Genomic DNA, 26,826 nt, shown 5'->3' with positions numbered 1-26,826 from the left:
TGACACCGACGTCCAGGAGTGCCAAGCCTCTTTGAAGAAGAGTAATGATCAGCCTGCTAACGTCAGTCTCTCTGCAATTAGCACCTGGAACCCTGCATTAGCTTAACTCTGAGCACCCATCATGAGAACAGCATCATAATTACATAACTGGAGTATAATTACTCGTAATTGACTGATACTTGTTAGAGCCTTGTTTTTTTTCCACCTCTTCCATATCTCCCAAACTTTATAACCTTCATTCTGCATTAAAAATGGGAAGGTTAGCGATTTGGCTAATTAGGACTTTTTTTTACCCCATTCCTTTTGTGCCAGACCAACATTTTCGCCCTGAACGTGATGTGTGATTCGGAATTAGCATTTGAAATACACCCCTCCAGGGCACTCTCCCTCTCCTCGGCACATTCAGCAAAGAGAAAACTGACGTTTTGATTCCCCCCCCACTCACGGGAAGATTAAGATGGGAAGCTGTAATTATGAGAATAGTTTAATACTCATATGCGATAACCTCAGAGTCGCCCTAATGGCTGCATTAATTATAATAGATGTTTAATCTGTGATTAATTTCAGGAGCCATTCTGAGAGACACTGACAAAATTAATGACTTAGGCAGACTTAGCCAGCGAGGGGGAGGGGTCAGAGAGGACTTCATTACTGACCTCAAAGTTTTGTTCACACATGCCATGTGGTCAAGGGATCCACTGGGTAGACTGCAAAGGCTACCCTCTAAAAAAAGGGGGTTCTGTCAGGGGTTCTTTAAGAAATGTAATGGTAAAATCTAGAGCCACAATAGCTTTATTTGACTGAGTGGTCAATCTGCTACCGAAGGAACTTGCATGTCCATGCTGATTGGCGTAAAATAGGATTAGCATCACCACATGAAACTGGAGCTGAAATTGTAAGCTACCATGTTTCCTATGACCGTATAAAAGAAGCTTAGTGCTGCCTTTATTGTTGGATGCTTGAGCTTATTCATAGTGCAGTCCAGGTCTAGGAACCTTGAGGGTCCCTAGGCCCGAGAGGTTCCCTTCCGTTGTCCACATAGCGCTAGGCCAGCTTCGGCTTGACTCCGTCATCAACTCCTGATCTTTGCGGAGGGTCGAGCTTCCAACAAGGTTCGCTTGTTGTTCCAAGGAGAGTATCCTTCTGCTCTCAATCAGGCTATACCGCTCATAGTCACGCGTCGGTACCAGGTCTGTTCAGCATTGCCGTTTGGGTTCTGCAGCTGGTCCCCCAGCTCTCGTTTCCCCGTCTCTTAGTTTCCCCAGCACCTTGGTTTTCCAGTGTTTTCCCCAGGCACTGCCTGTTGGTTTACGTTTATATTTCCCTTCCCGTTCCTCCCCTACCTCCTAGCTCAGCTCCCGGAGTCCCACCAGTCTCAGGTGTGTTTGGTATTGTCCTTTTGAGTTGTCACAGTTGTATTTGGTTTCTCGTTTGCCCTGTACTTGCTGCCTTTTGCCACGTTCTCCCCCTTTTGTTATCTTGTATTCTGTTAATAAATATACTTGGATCCATCTCTGCAAGTGTTCATCCCTCTGTGTCTGGCCTAACCTGACATTGGTCAGCACATATTTAAATTTTGTAAAGAAGACTAAAAGGTTTCTGAGTGGGGCAACTGTCTAAGCATAGACAGTCTAAGCAACTGTCTAAGCATAGTGTAAATTATTTATTATAGTGTAAATTATTTATTATAGTGTAAATTATTTATCTACATTTTTGTAACTGAGTGTCTTGCTGTCCCTTTCTGCTGTGACACTGAGAATTTCCCCACTGCGGGACTAATAAAGGATTATCTTATCTTATCTTAGACTCATCATCATATAGAGACTTCAGATTCAATCCCCAGTCATTCTACAGTCATCCAAGGGCCAGCAGTCCAAGAGAGAAGAGACCCTCTCTGGGTGGGAAGGATGGTCCTCCCTCTCCCTCATCAGTCAGTGTGATGCTAGCAAGGGTATCTACTAGCTTACTTTACTAAATTGGAATAGTGTTTAGCCAATCCTGCCTTAGAGGACTTAGTAAACACGTCTTCAACCTTCCATGGGTGTGATGACGGGGAGACCTAGCTAGTAGATGAAAATTTGTAACACATACGCAAATGCATTCACATCTTTAAAGCAGCTGTATGCGATTCTGGAGAACAACTATAACACCCCCCTCCCTTCAGTGCCCTGTCAGAAGCTCCGCCCTCCCCCCAAATTCATGCACATGCATTGCCGAACATATTGTTTTATCGTCGTGGCCATAAAACCCTTTGCAAATGTTGTACGATCAAATACCATGATAGAACACGTAAAACGACCCCGGTCATAATATCGGTTTCATTTCTTAATCATTTATTTCTAATTTGACCCCATTTTCAGTTCATGTGAACTCCACCTATCACTAGCAATGCTATCCCTTAACACTAGGAGAAGGAAGACTACCACATGTCTTCTCCAACATTTGCAACATCAACATTTCGTGCATGCTGCTTCTGTATTGTGTTTTTATGTATGTGTGTGTTGCAGTGTGCAGTCCCGTGAGTCGCCACCAGGGGACCTCTTTATAAAAGAGCCCAAAGGAGCTTGTTTGGTGGATAAATCCTGTTATTAAACAGTCTATGGTCAGCCGATGGACCAAAAGTGTTATTACAAACTTCTATTATCAAAGAATAGCCCCACCGGTTTGTATGGAAGTCTATCTAATAAGCCTTTCTGCGTTAAGGGGTTAAAAGTGAAGAGCAGGTTAGGTGCAGGTTGTTTGCACTGGCTATAAGGGAGAGTTCAGACAATCATGCTTTATATGTGCTTTACATTTCCGAAATAGTCAAACTATAATAATATATATATATTTATATATAATAATATTAAAATAGTCAAAATCCACATCCACAGCGGCTCACGGGGAGAGAGAGCAGAGCAATCACGGTTTTCAGTTATGAAGAAGGGAGGAAGGTTCCCGATAATTACAGGCTCTGAGGCACGGAGAGACATTAAGCAATTACAGTTGAAAATACTTGAAAATGAAGCAGCTGGAAGTGTTTATTAGCTTCGATGGACAGCCTTTACCACAACAGCAGCATCTGGGAGAGAGGACGGCGTGTCTTAAAGAAATACAGCCTTGTGCTTTTGTGGCCTAAACGTTAAAACAGCATTATGACGCATTTTTACCTTAAAATAGCAGCTTCAGAATCATGCCGATGCTCCTCTGTCTGTAACAGGGAGACTAGTGTATCTGTCATTGCCTCTTTAGGCTGAAACGCTGCTTCTGCACTATGGAACTTTAAGGGTGCTACACAATACCACTCCTCAGTGCTACTGTGTAATGCTGCAGCTAGCTATAAGAAAAGGCTAGCTTGGTATTCCTAACATGGAAAAGGTTTAAGGGTGACTAGGCTCCCCTGATTTAGCTGAGCCAAGTAACCCACCCACTCACAAGGACTCCCCGTACCACTTGCAATGCTCCTGACTCTAGGAGTGAAGTCAGCCACCGCCTCTTTTGGAACTGCCGCCAATGCAATGCAGCATCACTGGGAGAAAAGCGCCTCATCCCCAGCTCTGATTCTTCGGCCAACAGAGGCCTGTGCCGGCCAGCATCACACTGGGAGTGATGAAGGGAGAGAGCGCCATCTACCCACTCAGACAGGGCATGGCTAATTGTGCTCTCTCTGGTTCTGGCTGCTGATGGCGAATGCTGTCAATGTTTGTAAGGCATTTTAAAAACAGGTATTTATTCTCTCAGGTGTTTCAAGATCTTTTCAAGACAATACACTCAGCCGTCTGCTCTGACTCTCTGTCTCTCATTTTTTATTTTTAATGTATGTCAGTGATATCTCTTGGTTTTTTGCCTGATTTTTATTGTTCAGCATTTTGGTCAATATATTGTTGTCTTTAAAAGTGCTTCAAACGTAATAATAATAATATTACTAATCATTAATAGTAATTAATAATACAGAATTTCTTAAGAGAACATATGAAAACCTAAGTCCACATCACTGTTCCGAACATCCATGTTTTTGTCTTTAGGTTTATTGGATTTGGAAAGTGTAAAGCTTTCACAAATCTGGTTCTAGGTTCTTACCACGATGAGATCGTTGAAGAGGAAGACCTCCCTCTGGTGAGCAGCTTGCTTCTGGGCTTTGTTAATGTCGGTTACCTCAAAGAGGCGGCTACAGCAGACCAGTCTTCTGTGCGGCACTGAGAGGACCTGAGGAAGAAAGGGCAAACAGAGGAGGGTGAGTTTTTAAAAGAAGGTTTTCAGGTTGTGGATACAGATTCTGAGCCTGAGAGGTTAAAACGTATCTCAGAACAATTAGAAATCAGTGGTTCCACTGTTTACTAGATAATTTACCAGTGCAGGACATTTAAAACACCTGCCAACATGACCAGGTCAGGCCGTCCTAGCAAGGTCAGCCCAACAGCAGACCAGAAGATGTGTACAGAAGTCTCCACTACTCCTAAAATGTCCCCAGGGTTGCAGGTAGCTCCTGCAACACAGCTGAAGTCAGAGTACAGCATCTTGCAGGTGTGCAAGGAGGCCAAATTCGCCGGGCAAGACTACAGTTTACCAGTACCAGACCAGGTCTTCTGAGACAACGTGCTTTGGACAGATGAATCTGGAGTCTTGCCAGGTTGTTTGAATGCAGTGCAGTCTCTAAAGGCTACAGTTTCATTGTAAGTGACAGAGGTAGAGATGGCGGTGATGAAGCGGGTCTGAGAGGAGAGGCCAATGGGACTTCTTCAACAATGAGAGTCGTGGTTAAAGAAAGCGTGGCCTGGGAACATTGATCCTTCCCTGCTCCATTGGCTCTCCTAAGAGAAGTCTCCAATCTCAGCCCGACTCTGTGTGTCTCTCTCACTCCATCTTTTTCCCCTCTCTCACTCTCTGGGGGTAATAAGCCTACAAGCAGGCCTGTGTGGAAGCAAGGGGGGGAGAAGGAGCTAGAGACAAACAGCAATGTGAAAGCGACTGATGTAGCGAGACGCTGATGGGAAATCTATCCCATCTGTAGTCACCGGGTGTGCACACATACACACACACACACATACAGAGCACAGGGAGAGTGGAAAGTGCAGGGAATCATTGGCCAGCACACAAATATTGGACATGGGGCCTGCATGCAGCCAGCTTAACTCTCAAGAATGATGTATAACTCCTCAATTCAATTCAAACTCAGATGACCTATCCAGGCTGTGCCCACAAATGCATTCGTCCATGTCCACTGGACAGGCTTTACAAAATAGAAGCTAAGGAGAAAGTAGGCAGGTTTAAAACGATAGCTCAATTGGATGACAGAAATGTCAGGCAGTCTATCATAATAGCGTGGCTTTCCAATTCAACCAGAGGAACAATATGTGACTTTCACTGATCAGCCATAACATTAATACCACCTGCCTAATACTGAGTAGGTCCTCCTTGTGCCACCACAACAGACCTGACCTGTCGAGGAATGGACTCCACAAGACCTCTGAAGGTGTCCTGTCCTATGGTATCCTTAAAGTCCTGTAAGTTGTGAGGGTGTGGGTGAGGCCTCCATGAGCATCAATGAGGCCTGGTTCACTGGTTGTCCTTTCTTGGAGCACCTTTGGTAGGTGACCCAGTCGTCTAGAACATCACAGTTCGGTTCTTGTCATAGTCAGTGTTGTGTATCAGTGTTTTCAAAGAGTGAAATTTTTGCCTGTACACACAAAAACACTAAAAAACTGAGTTTTCACCCTGTAGAGTGTTTTTAAAAATTTAAAAGTATGTACTTGTGTGGATGGGAAGTCAAAACATAGCCAAAAAGCTGTTTCTTAAAGAATATCTGGATATGAGTGTGTGGGGCCTCCATATAGTTACAAAAAGGCTTTAAAAAAATTTTTCCCCTAATTTGGTACTGCCAGTTTACCCACCCGTTCTTAACTATCCCTAGCACTAGCCATGCTCCCGACACTAGAAGGGTAAGGACTTAACACCTCAGATATATGTGACTCCAGCTACCGGCTCTTTTCTAACTATAGTTACAAATAGGCTGACTGACACCTGACAGTTATAATATATAAGATAAGAGATAATTAGACCTAAGAGGGATATTTTTAGAAAGCCATGGTGGAGAAATACATGCAGTGTGTTGTAGGGCAACATAGCACCCAATGAATCCTTTGTTCTGTTTTATTAATTATTTCTTTAATTATAATTGAATGACAGGAATTGTGACCTCTGGTGCTTCTGGTCTGTGAACTGTGGCTAAGTTGTACGACAATGTATCCTTTTTCCCCTTTCCCCCTAATTTGGTACTGCCAATTACCCTACCTGTTCATAGTTCCACCTAGCACTAGCAATGCTCCAGAGTCTAGGAGAACAAGGACCAGAGATGTATAGTAAGGAAGTAGAATTACTTCACTACTGTACTTAAGTACTAAAATACTGTATCTGTATCTACTGGAGGACTTTTACTTATTTTGGATGAGTTTAATACTTTTAGTATTAAGTACAGACAATAACACAATACCTGTACTTTTACTTTCAGTACTTCAGTATTACATTTTAGAATAAACTACTTGCAAATACTCAAGTACAGAAAATGTAAATACTTTAGTACTTCCACTTAAGTCTGGAGCTTAAAGACACTTCTACTTCTACTCAAGTCTACTACTTTGGGCAGTGGTGGCTCAGCGGTTAGAGTGTCAGAATATCGATAACAGGGTTGTGGGTTCGATTCCCGGGCTCGGCAAGTGTGTGTGTGTGTGTTCACTACCAGATGGGTTAAACGCAGAGGACACAGTTGACAAATATGTGCACCTTTACTTTTCTGATAGAGCTCTTGTACTTTTACTTGAGTCTGGGTCTCTAGTAGTAGTCTCCTCTGTGAATACAAGTGAAGCCAGCCACCTGCTTCTTTTCTAACTGGCAGCTGACATGCTCTGAGGAAAGCGTCAGGTCCCCAGCTGCACCTTACCAGCTAATGCATGTGCCGTCCAACATCGGTTAAGAGTGAAAAACTGGCGAACGTCTCACTGCTCGAACATTTTCCGTCAGTTTGCATGATATGCAAATGTAACGTGCAGTCGGTGACTCTGCAGGACCAAAGCAGATCACTCTAAGCCAATGTGACACCACACTGCAGGCCAATTTGACAGTTTCACTTCACGCTCAAAATACAGCATGGCTGTGAATTAAAGAGTGCACGTGTACGTTTGATCCAATCCCCGAAGGAGCTGCTGAATAAACGCTGAGCTTGATTTCACTTTCATATGAAGGACATTCCTACGGCGCACATGAAAGCCATGGAGTTCAGTCAGTTCTGTAAACCGTTGTTCTGTCAAAATGAAAAGCAAACCAAAAGTCTGCAGTTCTGGTGGAAGTGGGGTTCAGGCCAGGTCCCGGGACAGCACATCCTCCTCCAATTCAGTAAATGGGAACAAAGAGAGATTTGCATGATTCAAATGGCTTTAATCCTAATGTGGCATCCCAGCTGGCCTCTCTCTCTCTCTCTCTCTCTCTCTCTTTCTCTCCACTTCTACTTCCATGGCCTGCTGTGTGAGTGTGTGTAAATGCTGCTGTACGCCACTTAACCCAACTCTAACCTTAAGCACATAAAAGCACACAAAAGATCAGCATCTGCCTCTTTTACTTTTTCTAATGGAAACAGCAGCTTTGTGGAGACGAGCCACGTTTCCCGTCACCCTCTTCATTCTGTACATGACTTCCCAGCTTTAGGGTGGCGCAACTGTCTAACTGCCTGCTGTTTGTGGACACCCCTTTAAACAAATGAATTCAGCTACTTTCAGTTGCACCCATTGCTGACACAGATGTGACACATACCCACAGCCTATCTAGTCCCTGAAGTAAAATACTGCCAATAGAATAGGACTCTCTGGAGCGGATAAACATGATAAACACCATACTGTCTAACGCCAGGCGTGGGCTAGAGGGGTATAAAGCCCCCCAGGATTGAGCTGTGGAGCAGTGGAAGAACTGTGTTGGTGCTCCATCCAGTACTTTTGGGATAAGGTGGGGTGGTGATCATTCAACATCCCGACCTCATTAAGGTTTTCATCTCGTTGCTGAATGCAATCAAATCCATACAGCAATGCTACTCCAAAATTTAGTAGTAAGCCTTCTTCCCTAGACAGTACAATCAGTTACTCCAACAAATTATTCCTCTGATTTCGAATGAAACAATGAAGGAGCAGCTGTCCCAATACTTTTGTCCCAATACTTTTGTACTTAGGTTTGAATCCCATCAACCTGCCTATCCTTCCAAGGTCAGGAGTCTGAGTATACGGGGATTTCTAACCTGCAGATGGGAAAATACAGTAAACAAATAAAAGGGGCGGGGCCACAGACTCCAAATACCATACACAACATTGAATCAATTTCAGCTGCAATTTCATTCGTTACTTTTGCCAGTCCAAAGGAAGCTGAAGCTGCAGGAGCGTGTGAAGGGCACTGCCACTGAGCATGCTCGGTAAGGCGAGCACAGCACGCCTGATTGGAGGCAGGTTTCGGCAAGGCTTTCTGCATGTGCAGCGAGGCACTGGCGTGTGTGATGATTAAGCTAAGCAGAGCTGAGGTGATGTATTCATTAGCTGGCAAGAAATCCAGTGTGTGTGTGTGTGTGTGTGTGTGTGTGTGTGTGATATATTTAGTGCTGTGTTCAGTGATGGCAGCCTTGCTGCAGCCTGGAGTTACACTGAATCATCAGGGAAAGTGTGTATGCTTGCATGAGTGTGTGTGTGTGTGTGTGTGTGTGTGTGTGTGTGTGTGTGTGTGTGGATTTACTGCAATGAGCGTGTACGCTCAGGCCTAACGGCCGACAAATCATCCAAGTGACGTGTGTGACACCCACATCCAGTGAGTGTCAGCTTCACACACACACACACAGCAGTCCATCTACAGTACACATGAAAAGACAGTCTGTCATGCTCTCTCACTCTTTGTCTCTCTCTCTCTCTTTCTTTCTCTCTGCTCGCTCAGCTGCTTTGTTAATACGAAGAAATGAATCATCAGCTAAGCAAAAGCACAAGCCCTCACACACACATACATACAAAATGGACATGTATGGGCGGAGCCTCTTCAGTAAATCAATGCCTATTCAGGGACAGGCCCTCGTTTATCTTTAGGAGTGTGTTCATGTCCCACACATTACCACTATCTATCTAAATGAGAGCGCAGCTTCGTCTTTCCTCAGCGCAGTTCTGACTCCTCTTTCACTGCTTAAACCCTGTACATGGGCCCACCCTTCAGTTCTTCACCCTCGTAACCTCGTAACACTCTCACAGTTAACATCAATTTCATAGACCCCAAAATAGAACCCTGTGGAACTCCACAAAATATGCTAAACTATTACCAAACAGTTCCTAGTAGTTTGTGCATGATGATTAATAGCAGAATGATAAACCCGGGGTTCAAAGGGGGAAGCTGGACTGAACCCCATTGTTTGGAGAGGTCACACTTGTCAGCCCCTCGGTATCGCTCCCTCTCCCGGGGGCGATTCCGAGCCGCCGCCCACAGGCCCAAATAAGGACTTCCTCCTCATTTGTGTTTATGTTTGGTTCAATGTGTCGATTCAGTGTCTCGTTTCGTGTTGATCATGTCCATGTGTTTCACCTGGGATCTGGGGGTACTTAAGGAGTCTCAACGCTTAGTTCGAGACAGAGAATTGCATGCTTGGAACCTTGAGGTAGCTCGATACGTTCCCGTTACTGCTCACGGGGTGTTAAGGCCAGCTTCTGATCTACGTCCTCGTTCGTGAGCAGGCCACACGGCCATTCAAGGACTCAGCGAGGCGAGGCTCGCTCGCTCTCTGCCAAGATATACCCACGACTGTCGTTCCAGCAAGGCGACCCACGCTCACGCAGCAGTGCCAGGTTTGATCGGCCTAGCCGTTTATGCCAAGTAGTTGGTCCCCCAGCTTAACCCCCAGTCTCAGGTATGTTTGTTTTTTACACCCTCTTGTTTGTCAAGCTTGTGTTGTGTTCTTGTTAATGCCCTGTAGCTGTTGCCTTATTTTGCCCCTTTGTTTTTTTTTTTTTTTGCATTGAATCCATCTCTGCGAGTGTTCGTCCCTCTGTGTCTGGCCTAACCCGCCATGACAACACTCAGGAGGTAGCTCCAGTATTATTAAACAACTCATCTCTCCAAAAGCATCTCTTAGGGGTTAAATAAGGGTTGTAGGAAAATATCGATATATACGATATATCCCAGCATCATGATCTTAAATACTGTAGCGATTGGAGAGATTTAAGATTGGAGACGGACAGTGGTTCACTTTGTGTTGTGTTGAAAGCCCAACCACTAGATGGCAGTCTTCAGATCTCACTATTCTAATTGGACAAAAAGTCAAATTTCTTTTACTCAGTGTTTTTATCCACCTTCTTTTCCATTAAACAATAGAGGTGGCCATCTTTGTTTGTGTAGAATAATATCAGACTTTTATCCTCCACCTTCCGTAGTAAAGGACCTGCATCTGTTGTTAAGAACACCCACCCAAACGTCCAATTGTCTACTCATAGACTCCTGGTTACGGATGGCTGTGGCATCTCCGGGGATTATGCACCAGTGACCATATGGCAGTAGGCCCAACGCTTAGACAGTTGTGCCACTCAGGAGCCTCATATGTTTTTTTTACACTTAAAAGATCATCAAACATAATAACACTTTAGTTCTACTTTGATGTTCCTTTGATGGACCACAAGTACCCAACATCAAAAGCAGGTAATTTATGATCTGAATACAGATAATGTTTAAGAATTAAACATTTTAAAAGGCTATTAAAGCAGTTGTAGATGCTGCCCGTCTCTACCACTAGGTGGCCTGTATGTAGCGGTTCATGAACTGCTTGGATGGCCATGGAAAGCCTTTGAGAGCTTTGTCTTCTCTGGCCTATGATTCTGCATCTCTGTTAGTGGACGCTGTAAAGCGGATTTATCTAAGAGGATTCATCGTACCTGTGCGTTTTAATCATGGAATAATGGTGGGCTGGTAATCACTGTCGTTGGGTTTAGCTGGAAGGGTGCACTGTAATAACAGGGTGTTTGTGAGGGGTGAGAGCTGCCTGTACACCAGCAGAAGTCACAGTTATGGCCAGCAGTAACCAAAGCGTACAAGCAAGCGAAATGTAAATATAATCCATCATGTATCTAACTATGTACGTAATTACATAATTATGTAATACCTTTAAACCTCCACGAGTTAATCAGGCATAACTAACACAGTGTGGCGTGAACGTGCTCCTGCGGTGGCTATCCTGATTAAATTGCAGGAATTGTTTTGTTATTGTAGAGGGTTTATTAAATCTGCTCTCCGAAACTGATTAGAAAATGACTTAATCAGAGCTTTCGGCTGAATCGAACAGCCTGAGTGAGGAAACAGCGACATGCAGACGCTCTTAATATCAGCCTTTACCCTTTTCAGGTAAATGGAGATTAGACTGAGATCAGATCAGCTCTTCATATTCAATAAATCTAATGTGATCAAACCTGGTGGGAGAGAGGTGGGTCTCTAAATGAAGGTCTTACAGGCATGTTGGCATGTAGCCCATGGAAAGCACTTAGCTACATTGCCCATTGCTGACAGAGATGTGCAAATGCACACACACACAAACAGCTTATCTAGTCCCTGTAAAAAAAAGTATTGCCAATAGAATAGGACTCTCTGAAGCAGATCAACATGAACCCAATAGCACCATGTCTAACACCAGGCATAGGCTGGAGGGGGGTATAAAGCCCCCAGCATTGAGCTGTGGAGCAGTGGAAGAACTGTGTTCTCTGGAATGATGGTTGCTTGGTTGGTGCTCCATCCAATACTTTTGGGATGAGCTGGGGAATTGAAGATGTGGTGGGATGGTGATCATCATGCAACATCCTAACCTCACTAATGCTTTTGTTGCTGAATGCAATCAATTCCTCAAAGCAATGCTCCTTCAAAATCTAGTAGAAAGCCTTCTTCCCTGGACAGCACAGACAGCACAATCACCTTTTAATACCCCTGATTTCAGAAGAAACAAATGAATAAGAAGGTGTCCCAATACTTTTGTCAATATAAAACGTATGTTGCTGAGCGTATATCTTAAAAGTGTATTTTCTGACAACTAATAGAACAAATTTATGGCTCAAATAACAGCAAATATTGTTCAGGCCGTTGCAACAGAAAACAGAATATCGATGGAAGTTTCTTTATGATTGTTTCAATGGGCAACAAACTTTTTACAGCTGTTTCTGTAGGAAATAACCTTCTTTACTACTGTTTCTATGAACAGTTTTAGTTTTTAAGACTTCATATTGACACCATCCATCTTTTTAGCTGTGCCTATGGTCACCGACCTTCTTTAAAGCTGTTCAGATAGACACCATTCATCCTCACAGCACTTTCTATGAATACAAACCTTCCTTAGGGCCGTTTCTCTGGAAAACAACCTTACTTGCAGTTGTTTTCACAGAGAACCACCTTTTCTGACTGTTTTGATGGACACCATCCCTCTTTACAGCTGCTTCTATTAATGGCAAGGTAGTTTTGATGGACACCACCCCTTTTCACAGCTATTTCTAATCATTTTAAACCCTCTTTATGGCTATTTCTGTGGACACCAACATTTTACATCTATTTCTATGAAAAACCACCTTCTTCAAGCCTGATTGGATGGACACCATCCCTCCTTACAGCTGTTTCTTCAGAATCAAAGCTTCTGTAGGGCTGTTTCTATGGACAACAACCTTCTTCACAGTTGTTTCTACAACAGCCTTAATTACAGCTGTTTTCTGGCTGTTTTGATGGACGCCAGCTGTTTCTATGGACAACAACCTTCTTTACAGCTGTTTCTATTAATGGCAAGGCAGTTTTGATGGACACCACCCCTTTTCACAGCTATTTCTAATAATTTTAAACCTTCTTTATGGCTATTTCTGTGGACACCAACATTTTACATCTGTTTCTATGGACAACAACCTTCTTCACAACTGTTTTTATGAGCAGCAACCCACCATAAGGTTGTTTTGATGGACACCACCCCTTTTCACAGCTATTTCTAATAATTTTAAATCTTCCTTATGGCTATTTCTGTGCACACCAACATTTTACATCTGTTTCTATGAACAACAACCTTCTTCAAGCCTGATTGGATGGACACCATCCCTCCTTACAGCTGTTTCTTCAGAATCGAAGCTTCTGTATGACTGTTTCTATTGATAACAACCTTCTTTACAGCTGTTTCTACAACAGCCTTCTTGATAACTGTTTCCATCTGCAACAATGCAATTGGCGAATAGCTGAACACAAATTGTTACAACTGTTACAAATTCCTTGAGGAACTTTTGGGGCTTCTTCGGTTTGAAACTGTAGAGGAAACAAAGGTGCTTTGAGGACATTTTTCTTCTAAAAAAAAAACTTTTCTTGAAGGTTCCTCCAGTTTCAAATTGGACCAAATACGTCCTTGCAACTGTTTCCATAGAAAACCACCTTATTTACATCTGTTTCTATACCAACACCAATACCAACGGCTTGTGAAGTGTTATAGAAGGGTGTGACCAATATGCCATCTATGCTGACCATTATAAACTCCCCTCTTTTAGATTTCAACCAGTAATAATGCCACTGTCTATAGCTGGGCATGACCTACTCGTGTACAGCAGTATGGAGGGATCCGGCCTCACCGTTTTCATTCCCACGATGCTCTGCTCCACTTTGGTGACGTAGGTGACATGGTCTTCATTGGAGCGGAGCTCTCTCAGCTGAATTCGCTCATAAATGCCCACCACCATGTCCCGAGGGATGTCTGCTCCGTCATCTACTCCTGTACACAACCACACACATACACATATACACACACACACACACACACACACACACAAACATAGATTAGATTACAGAAACACATGGACCACATGCCCTAAACATTAAACTAGGCCTGTTCTAATAAGAGATGATGAAATCATCGCAGCTGATTTCAGTTAATTTGCGCTTTCACTGCTTTCACAACTTGGCAGCCTACTGGATGTACAGTGACTAGCCACAACATTAAAACCACTGACAGGTAGTCAGTGAATAACAATGATTGTTTGGTAAAAAGGCATCTGTCAACGGGTGGATATACAATATTAGGCAGAAAGTAAACAGTCAGTATTTGAAGGTGTTGGAAGCAGGAAAAATGAATAAGTATAGGAATCTTAGCAATTTTGACAACAACCAAACATCATCAAATGTGGACTGTTCCTGGTGTGCAGTGGTCATTACCTACCACACATGCTCCAAGGAAGGACAACCGGTGACTACATCGACAGTCATGGGTGCCCAATGCTCATTATTACTCACTGACGCTCATGGAGGCCCAACCTTACAACTAACAGTACTTAAATGATCTGCCTCTAATGTCTTGGTGCCAGATAGGACAGGACACCTTCAGAAGTCTTGTGGAGTCCATGTCTCGACTGGTCAGATCTGTTTTGCTGGCATGAGGGGGACCTTAACAATATTAGGCAGGTGGTTTTAATGTTATGGCTAATTTGGGGTAACACCAAGTATTCCAAGCCTGCAAATTCTGTTTGGGCTAGCCCAAAAGACATTGTCCCAAAAGAGCTTTCTACAAACGGTGGACCAGGTCCCTAATGAACCGAATACACAAACAAGCACACACACACACACACACACACACACTTTCTGCCGTGCTAAAAGTGTCTCTGCATTTCTCGCTCAGTCTCACAGCAAGAGGCCAGAAACAAAGACAGCCTAGCATCATCTGGAACACACTGTGTGTGTGTGTGTTTCCAGGCAACCATGTGTGGGTCCCAGTAGGCCTCCGCCCACACACACCTAGTACACACACTCGAATATGCCAGCAGGCAGATGCTGCAGCAACCTGAGGAAATTCCAAGATTAATGAATGTTTGGAGATCCATCTGCAATCCAATCTAACCTAATACAGAGGCGATGAGTGACAGTGAGGTGGAGTAAGTCGGGGGTAAGGTGAGCATTAAGCTGAGGGTTTCTCTCCCAAAAACACCTCTTTGAGCACAGGAGCGGCCACGCCTTCCAAACTTTAAACCTTATTTCACACAGGAAATAAATAACGCGCCGTTCTTTCAGGAACTGATTCACAATGATTAACTCAGTTATAAATATTAATACAGTATTTACAATGGGCCTAACGAGGGCTACACATCCAAATGACTTTCATATTCGCTGTAATGATGATGGCAAGATCTTCATAAGTCATAAATAAGTAAATGTTGGCACAATAAATCATTTTAAAGCATATTAAGCAGACTGTGCCCACAATGTAAAGAATGGGGAGCTTACACTTCGTAAAGGCCAATTATTATGTAATACAGAAAAGGGACGTTTTTGTTGTATTATATAGAAATATGGGCATCTGGGAAATGTTCAAAATAATCAGAGCAGCTAATCTACTGTAATTCTGAAGAAAATTGACACTTTATAGATGCTGTGTGAAAAAAACGGACCAAATAACATGTATCACAATACAGGAGTTATGATTCAGTATATTGTGATATATTGCGATTTCTTAATCAAATTTCAGAAAAACTGTCATAGTATGAAGAAACACACCATGAACTTGTCCCTAAGGACACAATACAACCCCGCCTGCCTCGACAGTGCCGCCATGTGTCCCAGAGGCCACAATACAGGCCACTGCCTGCCTCGACAGCAATGCTGGGTGTCCCAGAGAGCATGTTACAGAGCGCTGCAAGCCTCGACAGTGCCACTGTATGTCCGGGAGTGCATGCTAGGGCATGCTGCTGCCTCAAAAGCACCGCTGGGTGTACCAGAAAACACGATACAGCCCCAGCCTGCCTTGACAGCGCCACCATGTGCCCTGGAGGGCACATTACAGGCCACTACCTGTCTCGACAGCAATGCTGTGCATGTTACAGCGGCTGCATGCCTCGACTGTGCCACCATATGTGCCCGAAGTGCATACTACAGTCACTGTCTGTAGAGCATGTTACAGCTGCTGCCTGCTTCAAAAGCACTGTAGGGTGTCCCAGTGGACACAATATAGCCCTGCCTGCCTCGACAGCGCCGTCATGTGTCCCGGAGGGCGCAATACAGACCACTACCTGCCTTGACATCAAAGCTGGGTGTCCCAGAGGGCATGTTACAGCGACTGTGTCACCGTATGTCCCAGAGTACATGCTACAGTCCCTAACTGTGGGGCATGTTGCAGCCACTGCCTTCCTTGACAGTGCGGCCATGTGTCCTGGAGGGCCAGTGCTGGCACTGGTGTCTGTGTGTGTCCCTGGGCTTGGTACAGTCCTCCAGTCAGTATGACTTGGCTACTCCTCTGGCTGAAATCACACATGTGATAAGAGACGTAGCTAGCAGGTGGGATTAAGACAGTTAGATTGGATTTAGATTTTTGGACCCCACCCTTTATACATCCCCCACCTGTTAGCTCAGACAATGAAAGAGTGTGCAGAAGTACTCCTGATGGACATGTAAAGCATATGGACTAAACAGATGACAGTGATCATTTAGCCTCAATCACATGCCCCTCAGCCCACGTAGCCAGTATTTCATCAACAACAGCAGGATCTGAAGGCTAATAGCCCATTACGTATTTAATCTTACACAATGCTTCTTTTAATGAGCGCTTTAAGCCCTTACTGACCACATGAACTAGAGGTCACCCAGGCACTATCACCTAACATTATAAGTGTGTGAATAAGCATCTTGCTGAAATACGGCCGCAGGGGAGCGCCTGAGCCATTATTTCCGGTAAGTGACACTGGCAGCCCAATGAAGCTCAGTGTTTAGGGGAAATGATGGTTGTGATGCAGCAAAGCACAGCAGGGGAGTCAGTGATGCACACAGGCATACAGCGAGAGAGAGAGAGAGAGAGAGAGAGAGAGAGAGAGAGAGAGAGAGAGGCCACTGAGTTTCTGACTTTTGTTAGCTCTGTTCTCGGTCTCTTTTCTCTCTGTCTGTGTGAAACTGTAATGTCACACACACACTTTACATTTCATCTGTCTTTTAAAAATGCCACCAGGTTTTGATCAGCCGCTTCTTTTTAACCCTCTCTCCATTTATCTGCACTCTGAAATGGCAGCGAGGCACAGAGAGAGAGAGAGACAGAGAGAGAGAGAGAGAGAGAGAGAGAGAGAGAGAGAGAGAGAGAGAGAGAGACACAGACAGACAGAGAGAGAGAGACAGAAAGAGAGAGAGACAGAGACAAAGACACAGAGAGACAGACAGACAGAGACAGAGAGAGAGAGACAGAGAGAGAGACAGAGAGAGAGAGAGAGAGAGAGAGACAGAGAGAGAGACAGAGAGAGAGACAGAGAGGGGAGTAGTGAAAGAGCACAAGAGAAAGAGAGAGACAGAGAGAGACAAAGACACAGAGAGAGAGAGAGAGACACAGAGAGAGAGAGAGAGAGAGAGAGAGAGAGACAGAGAGAGACACACACAGAGAGAGAGAGAGAGACACAGAGAGAGAGAGACAGAGAGAGACAGAGAGAGAGGCAGAGAGGGGAGTAGAGAAAGAGAGAGACAGAGAGACAGACAGACAGACAGACGGACAGATGATAGATAGATAGATAGATAGACAGATAAACGCTTCATAACACCAGATACCCCTTCAAAATGTGTGTCTCTCCTTCAATCCATTGGTTGATAATCCTCATTTTTGTGTAAAGAGTCATTGGAAAAAACAACAAAAAATACAACAAAGAGCGATCGAGAGAGAGAGAGAGAGAGAGAGAGAGAGAGAGAGAGAGAGAGAGAGAGAGAGAGAGAGAAAAATGCAAAGAGAGAATAAAAAAATCGATGAGAATCAATGAGAGAGAACGATAAACTGGGCGAGAAAGAAAGAGAAACAATTAGAGAGAGAGAGAGAGAGAGAGTACTAGACTACAGTATGACATCAGGGTTCTCTTCTCACAGATGGTTTGGATGTACTGGCTCTGCTCTCGTTACGTTGGAGTGCTTCGCGAGGCCATTCATTAACATCCCTTTTTGATTCTTAATTGCATTTCGTCCACTCAATTAGTCAAGTGAATGATGATGCCTTCACTCCCAGAGAGAGAGAGAGAGAGAGAGAGAGAGACTGAAAAATAGAAGTTGAAGTCAGACAGAAGTTGAGGGCCAGAAAGAGAGAGCGGAGTGAAAGTCCAATCATGCTGCATATTCTAATCAGTTCTGGACGCCAGCATTGATTTTCCAGTTTGATCTAATTGTGAGCAGCTCGACTGAATCCATTGAAGACACTCACTATTGACTCAGCCTTTCAGTGATTCCCTCAAGGCGAACCGCGAGCGTCACGCTTTGTCACGATTCCCAAAGACAACCCGAGCACGGCATCATCTATTGCCTCTGTTCCACTATGTCACACAAACATTAGCTCCTCCCACCGGAGTATGGCCACTCCCACTACATGAGAACAATTCCAGCCTCCATGTCCACTCCATCCTCCTCTGGCCCCTGTATTAGAAACCCCTCCCTTGTGGCTCCACCTTGCTGGTATTACACAAAAAATATGTATATACACTATGTGTCCAAATGTTTGTGGACACCCCTTCTGGTGAATGCATTTAGCTGCTTCAAGTTGCACCCATTGGTGACACAGATGTGCAAATGCACATACACGCACACACAGCTTGTCTAGTCCCTGTGGAGACATACTGCCAATAGAATAGGACTCTCTGGAGCAGATAAACATGAACCTGTTGGCCCCATGCTGGAATGATGGTTGGAATGAGCTGAACTGGTGATCATCAAACATCCTGGCCTCACTAACGCTCTTGTGGCTGAATGCACTCAAATCCTCATAGCAATGCTCCTCCAAAATCTAGCGGAAAGCCTTAGTCTCTAGACAGCGGAGACAGTTACTCCAACAAAAGCAGTATAGACTCTTTATAATACCCTTGATTTCAAGTGAATGAGCAGGTGTCCCAATACTTTTGTCCATTTAGAGCATGAGGTTTTGTCATGGCTGTGAACATATGTAAATCAGAACTGACTGAATACGTCTCCCTCTGGCCCTCACTCACCCCTCAGGTTGCGAATGAAGTCCTCCAGCATCATCTTGCGGTCTGGCTTGATGTTGGGGCTGTACATGTCCGTGTTGAGGAGGATGATGGCGAAGGCCAGGATGAAGATGGTGTCCGGGTTGTGAAACTGCTGCACCACATCTGGGTTGCACATGCAGTAGCGCTGACTGTGAAATAGAACAAGAAAAGACGAGAGAGGGGAATGAGAGGGACAGAAACAGAAGCCTCTTAGAAATGAAGGTGCTTTAATGGTTCTTTGAGCTTTTCGATGCCGTAGAAGAATCACTTCTGGTTCCATCAGCCAAAGAACCACTTGAAGCACCATTTGTAGCAAGGGAAGTCTTTAGCAGCCTGCATGGTCTCAGTATATGTGGGTACCTTCTTTAAGTCTGTTGGAAAAGCAGCGCAGGAGACCTACCATGAAGCCACAAGGCCTTACCTTGACCTAGAGCTACTCTAAAGAATCTACAGGCTTGAGCGCCTTCTGGTCACTTTATAACAGCAAACAGCACAGTCACACTTAGAGTGTGTCCCAACCGTGTACACATGACTAATACTTACTAGTTCAGGAGTATGAAGTATGTAGTATAGATAGAATTTGACCTTTCCTGTCCAGAGAGGTCACCCAGTTGCTAATTCAGTATCATGAGACAGCTCAAGACTTGACTACCGCAAATCCCACCCTTCCAGCTGGTATTCCTACCCAATTCATCAAGCCCTTGCATCTGATCCAGAAGGTGATGGCATGACTAGTCTTCAGCCATGTAACTCCTCTGCTGAGTTCTCTCCCTGTAGGAGATTCAAACCCCCCATGCTGGCCTACAAAGCCAAGAACGGACCAGCCCCTCTGTAATTAATGGCAATGGTCAAAAGCCGATCCGCACTAAGAGACTTCGGGTACGGCTTGATCCGGCTTGATCCACCATCCTTCAAGATGTCCTGCACCTAAGTGGTGCAACAAACGTCCCCTGGGTGTCCGAACGGCAGAGACACATGCTGTCCTCAAACACTGACTGAAGACCCATGTCTTTCAAGAGTCCCTAAATCAGCATTATCTCACACTTATTAAGGCTTATGATTGTACTCGTGTCTTACTTGAGCTGTTTAACATTCAGGCAGAGTGTAGAGTGTGTGTGTTGAGTTTTGTGTAGCTAGGTGTCAATACTGACTCATTTTTTATTTTGGCAGAGTCAGATTAAGGGATCTTCTGGATTCTAGTCTTTACAAGCTAGCTAAGGAGATTTCCTGAGTAAACAGTGAAGCACTTTTGTAAGTCGCTCTGGATAAAAGCGTCTGCTAAATGAATGTTAGTATGTAGTAAGTTTGTTTTAGCAACATTCATTTTGACATGATTATTTTTGTTTGTTTGCATTGAGGACTTTCTAATTGACTATTTTCACATGGTCTGTTTGTTCATTTGTATTAATAGCTTTTATTTTGACAGTCTGTTTGTTTGTATTAGTGTCTTTAATTTTGGCACAGTCTGTTAATTTGTATTAGTGCCTTTTATTTTGTCAGTCTGTTTGTTTGTAGTAGTGTCTTTTATTTGGACAGTCTGTTAATTTGTATTAGTGTCTTTTATTTTGACACAGTCTGTTTATTTGTATTAGTGTCTTTTATTTTAACACAGTCTGTTTGTTTGTAGTAGTGACTTTTATTTTGACACAGTCTGTTTATTTGTAGTAGTGTCTTTTATTTGGACAGTCTGTTAGTTTGTATTAGTGTCTTTAATTTTAACACAGTCTGTTAATTTGTATTAGTGTCTTTTATTTTGTCACAGTCTGTTTATTTGTAGTAGTGACTTTTATTTTGTCACAGTCTGTTAATTTGTATTAGTGTCTTTTATTTTGTCACAGTCTGTTTATTTGTAGTAGTGACTTTTATTTTGGCACAGTCTGTTTATTTGTAGTAGTGACTTTTATTTTGACACAGTCTGTTCATTTGTAGTAGTGACTTTTATTTTGGCACAGTCTGTTTATTTGTAGTAGTGACTTTTATTTTGACACAGTCTGTTTATTTGTAGTAGTGCCTTTTATTTTGTCACAGTCTGTTTATTTGTAGTAGTGTCTTTTATTTTGTCACAGTCTGTTAATTTGTAGTAGTGACTTTTATTTTGACACGGCCTGTGTATAATGTAGTGGTTGAGTGGAGCGATTGTCTCTCCCTCTCTCGCTCAGATTTTTCCCCATAGTAAAAGTTAATGGTCTCACCCGTCTCCGTCTGAGACCCCCACCATCTGAGACCACTCCTCACACTAACACACCTCTGCTCTCCTCACTGATGGAGCTGCACACATGCGGTCGTGTTCGATGTGTTGCCTTCTGGCTCTCGTGGCTCAGTGTTTACAGGCTGCCCCGGTTGCAGCCTCTTTTTTGACGGACAGCTGCTCAGCCTGTGTGTTTACAGCAGCGTTTGCAGATATTACTGTAACAGTAACTGGATCACAGATCATCCGTGATCTGTTATGACACTAGAGTCTGTGTCCCAAACATGACAGAGATCACTGTTTTACGGTTTTCCATTCTGCTCATTAAAAGGCCTGGCCTCCGACTCTCTGGCAAAGCAGAGCAGAGTTCCTCCGCCTCCTCCGCCCTCTAATTGCACCAGCTAGAATAAGTCCCAGAGGTGGACAGCAGACCTTAAACATCTCCGACAGTGCCAGCGGAGGAATTTACGAGTGTGGACACGGAACAGGAATACGAAAGCCCTTAGCTTCGCACTTCCCGGTGAAGATGAGCCGCACGTCGATGCCCGTCACTCACCTTTTCCTTCAATCTGATCTCTGAGGGGAAATTCTGCTGGTCTGGCGAGCTGAGCTGCACAGAGCGTGTCTAATCTAATGCATTTAGACACCCGAAACGCTGCGTGCCGGCCTGGGACGGGTCATTACAGGCAAAAGCCGGCTGAGACGAGAGGCCGAGCTAAGTGTTTCTAGCGCAGTGGATGCTGAGTCAGAGAAGAAAATGGACAAATAAAGGTTTCAGCTTGTTATTAGGTTGGGAGACATCCCAATTCCAGGCTGGGCCAGCTCTCATCGCTGGCTGCTTTCCTTCGATTACTTCTGCTTCTCTCTTTTTTTTTTTTGGTCAAATTGTTCTTGTTCTCTCACAATAATGGACACGTTCACATTCAATCAAGGCAACAGACCATGATAAAGGGGAGGAAAACAGAAGAACACACGTTAACCCTTAGAAAGCTTGAAGTTAGGGGTGAACGAGGCTTCTGACTGCTGGCTTTTGTTTGTTTTGATGGTAAAAATGACAGAAACGTGGCAGTCTTTAAACCCGATTTTCAGCAAGATCTTCCTGATTCTTTGTGAATGAGCTACGAGTTAGAATTTATTCATATGAAACTGCAGCATATTTTGTTACTCTTAAGGAAAACTGAGACTTCTGGATTCGGCAGGCTGTATTCATCTAGCATATCTAGACTGTCTCCAGATTGATTGTAGATGTGCCTACAACCACATGGATTTGGATGTTTGGTGTGTCTAGACTGTTTCCAGATTGATTTCTGATGGCCTGGACAGTCTAAAACCACTCTTTGGAACTCCCTACCTTCTTCTATTTGCTTGTCTCCTTATTAGTAATAAAATTCAACTGTATTGCTTTTTTAATAATGAACACCAGCGTATTATCCAATAGCTATTATATACACTATATAATAAATGCTGCATTAAGTTTCAGATTTGGCACAGTAATAAATCAGGTTTGCAACTTTCCTCCCAGCTGACTCCCAAAATATGCCCAAATTGCTGAGAGTTTGCTTGAGTTTTGTACTTTATTCTTTTGCTACTTTGGAAATAGATATGCAAAACAGAATCCCACTTAAAGTAGGGCTTCTGTGCTTCAGAATCATCAGCACACCACGCTGACTACAAAACTTTAAAATCACAAAGTGTGCAGCTTGGAGGAGCCCTGAAACTTAACGAAGCTGTTTTGCTGCTGTGTTATTTTTACGCTGCGGATGTGCTGAGGGGCGTGTGCTCAAGTGAAAACTCTAATTTCATACTAATAACTCAGCGTTTCCAGGTATGAGTTCTCCCCCAAGGCCTGTGTCCACTGAGGTAGAAGATTGGAACATACACGCACACACACACACACACACACACACACACACACTTATTTTTATACTTTAATACCAGGATTATAAATATGACATATATAAATATATACAATTTGGATTTTTTTTAAATGTCTGAAATCAATACAGGGTCAAAAATGTACAAGCCTAAAATTTTCAAAATTGTCCCATAACAACATTGACTAGAAGCCTTTTGGAGGCAAGGTTGAATATTTGACCACACTTCTTGGCAGTCCAATCTAACATCTGGAGCCAACATTAGGACTTTAAGGAACTTTAAGGACTTTGGAAAGGTCATTCCAAAAAAAAAGCTTAGTATTAGCCTACTTTATCAAATTCACAACCGCTTTTGATCACCTGATTGTGTCACATTCCCATGTTTCAAACATCTACGTCAGGGGATGGCAATTCCAGTCCTGGAGGACAGATTCCCACAGTTTCTTTGCTTTCTCTGCTCAAGCACACCTGACTCAACTCACCTGTTAATTGCCAAGTTTAGAAGGTCAGGCAACACGTCTGTGTAAGGAAATCAGCAAACCGTGCTGGACTCTAGTCCCTGATGCCCATGGAGGCCCCACCTTTAACTTCCAGGACTTAAAGGATCTGCTGCTATTGACAGTCTAGACTGTATCCGGAGTAATTGCAGATGGTCTGGGAAGCCTAAAACCACATGAATTTGGATGTTTGGTGTGTCTAGACTGTTTCCAGATTGATTGTAGATGGTCTTGACAGTGTAAAATCACATGAATTTGGTTGTTTGGTGTGTCTAGACTGTATCCAGATTGATTGTAGATGGTCTGGACAGCCTAAAACCACATGAATTTGGATGTTTGGTGTGTCTAGACTGTTTCCAGAGTAATTGCAGATGGTCTGGACAGCCTAAAACCACATGAATTTGGATGTTTGGTGTGTCTAGACTGAATTCAGATTAATTGCAGATGGTCTGGGAAGCCTAAAACCACATGAATTTGAATGTTTGGTGTGTCTAGACTGTTTCCAGATTAATTGCAGATGGTCTGGACAGCCTAAAACCACATGAATTTGGATGTTTGGTGTGTCTAGACTCTTTCCAGATTGATTGTAGATGGTATTAACAGTGTAAAACCACATGAATTTGGATGTTTGGTGTGCCTAGACTGTATCCAGATTGATTGTAGATGGTCTGGACAGCCTAAAACACATGGAATTCGATATTTGGTGTGTCTAGACTGTTTCCAGATTAATTGCAGATGGTCTGGACAGCCTAAAGCCACATGAATTTGGATGTTTGGTGACTCTGGTCCCTGATGCTCATGGACGCCCCACCTTTAACTTCCAGGACTTAAAGAATCTGCTGCTAATGACATCTTGGACGCCTTTAGAGGTCTTGTGGAGTCCATGCCTTGACGAGTCAGAGCTGGTTTGGCAGCACAGGGGGAACTACACAGTATTAAGCACCCCAGAAATTTCACCCCAGAAAAAGTGTCCATGATGGACATTTTAACTGCAAATATATATGTGCGAAAGACAACTGTGTCCTGAAAATGTAAGAAAACAAACACAGTTCCACACACATACGCATGGATGCGTCTCTGAGCAGCAGTATCAGCTGCGCACCTCCATTACAAAGACCCTCTCTCATTTTTATTCTGTTATTATGATGATATTGATCCAGTCTGATCTGCTGTATAGTTCATTCAGAGGAGAACAACAGCAGCACAACAGCAGAGTGACATCAGCACACTCTTTTCCTAGCCTGAGCACCTAGAAAAACACCACCCTGCTCAGCACTGCTCTTTACCTCGATTGTAATGAGGAATGTGAAGAGCTGGCAGTCACACCGACTCATTTATTCCCTCATTCATTTAGAGGAGAGCTGCACTGGGCTCCATTGTTTCTCTCCTCGCATCCATTTATTCCCTCCACACTCTCCCTTTCCCCCCACCCCTCGCCTTTTTTTTGGGGGGGGTTATGCGAAATATCAAAGGTAGCAGTGGGGGAGGCAGGCAGAGACAGCCTGGGTTATGTTATGCAATGGCAGTTATTTATAACCCAGCACTGCACGCACACACACACACACACACACACACACACACACACACTCTGACACATGCACAAACATGCACGTGGCACTAAAGACTCCCAAACATCTCTGTGGTTTCCAGCGTTACTGAACAAATGTGTACTTCTCCTAACTGCTGGAAAGAGGAGGAAAATAAACGCCGAGTTTTTACCAGGGTGAGGGTACTTATCCCAGCTTTTTAGGATTACTGCCGCAAAGCTCTTTTCATAACAGTTGACAATGCAGCTGACGCACACCAACCTGCAGCGTGCGCTCAATCACCCCAGCCCAACCGGCACCTAAAACACATGATTTCAGCCTAACTGCTTCCCCTATGGGCCATCATTCTCCAATGTGGACCCAAGAAAGTCCAGATGTCCCTGCCTGAACTGCAGTCGGAGGTCAGTGCTTGCTTCAGCAGGGTCATAATTAGACACAAAGAACTGACAAATGTTTGTGGACACCCCTCTAATAAATGCATTCAGCTATTTTAAGTTGCATCTATTGCTGACACAGATTTGCACATGCATACAAACACACACACACACACAAAGCTTGTTTAGTCCCTGGAGAGATGTACTGCCAATAGAATAGGCATAGACTCTCTAGAGCAGATCAACATCAACCTATCCCATCCAATTCTTTTGGGATGAGTTGGCGAATTGAGTTGGGGATGATGAGCTGGGGTGGTGATCATCATCCAACATCCTGACCTCACTAACACTCTTGTTGCTGGATGCAGTCAAATCCTCACAGCAATGCTCCTTCAAAATCTAGTAGAAAGCCTTCTTCCCTGGACAGTAGAGACAGTTACTCCAACAAAAGCAGCCCATTTTGCCTATATAGCGTATGTTGTTGGCTTAAGTCTTGGCATTAAGCAACCACAATTAAGACGTCGGTCTAACACAGGAGATTGATGTCAACCTATTGTTTGTTTTTGAGGGATTTGTGACTTTTATTTCCAAGGAAAATTTAACGTCTGCCTGAGTCCAAGACCTTTCTGACGTCTAAGAGGTGGAAGCGCAGCCCTCATATTCCTCTGAGGCCAGATTTTAATTTACATTTTATTTAAAGAAGATAAAGATGTCAGGTAAGAGAGGATTAAAGGGTTAATTCATCCTTTTTTTCCAGTTTCATCCAATAAGAAACTTCCCAGTTTTATGGCAGCTGGTTCCGAGCTTTGGCCTGGGTGGGTTTCGGCAAATGCTGCATTAGAGCTATGAGCAGCTATGAGCAGCGGTGTTTCATAGCTTTCTGTCCTTATCTCAGCCTCACATATGGAGGTGGTGAGGGCACTGAGTGTGATGGGGCAGCAGAGCCACTCTTGCATGTTTGTGTATATATATATGTGTGTGTGTGTGTGTGTGTGTGTGTGTGTGTGTGTACGTGTGGTCTCACCTGAATGCCTCGATGAGCCGCTCCACTTTCTGTGCTTCACCCTGCACACGGATATGAGCCTGGAACTTTCTCAAAGCCTCATCCAACTCCATCCCGGAAAAGTCCATCTCATCCACCACGCAACTGTAGAGGGAGAGAGAGAGAGAGAGAGAGGGGGGGGTGAATAAGAAAGGGGATAATAGGGGCCAGCAAAGCAGGAAAAGAAGCCGCAGAGATGGTGAATATTAGAAAGAGAGAGAGAGAGAGAGAGAGAGAGAGAGAGAGAGAAAGATAAAGAATGGGAAAAGGGGTTAACAAGTAATTTAACCCTCTACAGCCTCCCTCTAAAAAACACTGCCAATG

The 26,826-nt window shown here is 43.9% G+C and overlaps 1 protein-coding gene across 4 annotated transcripts in view; it reads right to left on the bottom strand.

The window, feature by feature from the left end:
• iqsec3a (IQ motif and Sec7 domain ArfGEF 3a) overlaps positions 1-26,826 on the bottom strand; it is a 191,129-nt gene that overhangs the window by 28,850 nt on the left and 135,453 nt on the right. For all 4 annotated transcript variants that reach the window (XM_072674190.1, XM_072674191.1, XM_072674192.1 and 1 more), the window contains 4 exons: positions 26,485-26,607; positions 18,963-19,129; positions 13,611-13,750; positions 4,060-4,185 (listed from right to left, as the gene is read on the bottom strand). In XM_072674190.1, the coding sequence (XP_072530291.1) occupies positions 4,060-4,185; positions 13,611-13,750; positions 18,963-19,129; positions 26,485-26,607 (556 nt within the window). The remainder of the gene's footprint in view (positions 1-4,059; positions 4,186-13,610; positions 13,751-18,962; positions 19,130-26,484; positions 26,608-26,826) is intronic.

This window comes from Salminus brasiliensis, chromosome 2 (genome assembly GCF_030463535.1).
Source record: "Salminus brasiliensis chromosome 2, fSalBra1.hap2, whole genome shotgun sequence".
Classification (NCBI taxonomy): domain Eukaryota; kingdom Metazoa; phylum Chordata; class Actinopteri; order Characiformes; family Bryconidae; genus Salminus; species Salminus brasiliensis.
The sequence above is the reverse complement of the archived record's forward strand: the minus strand, read 5'-3'. Positions and strand labels throughout refer to the sequence as shown.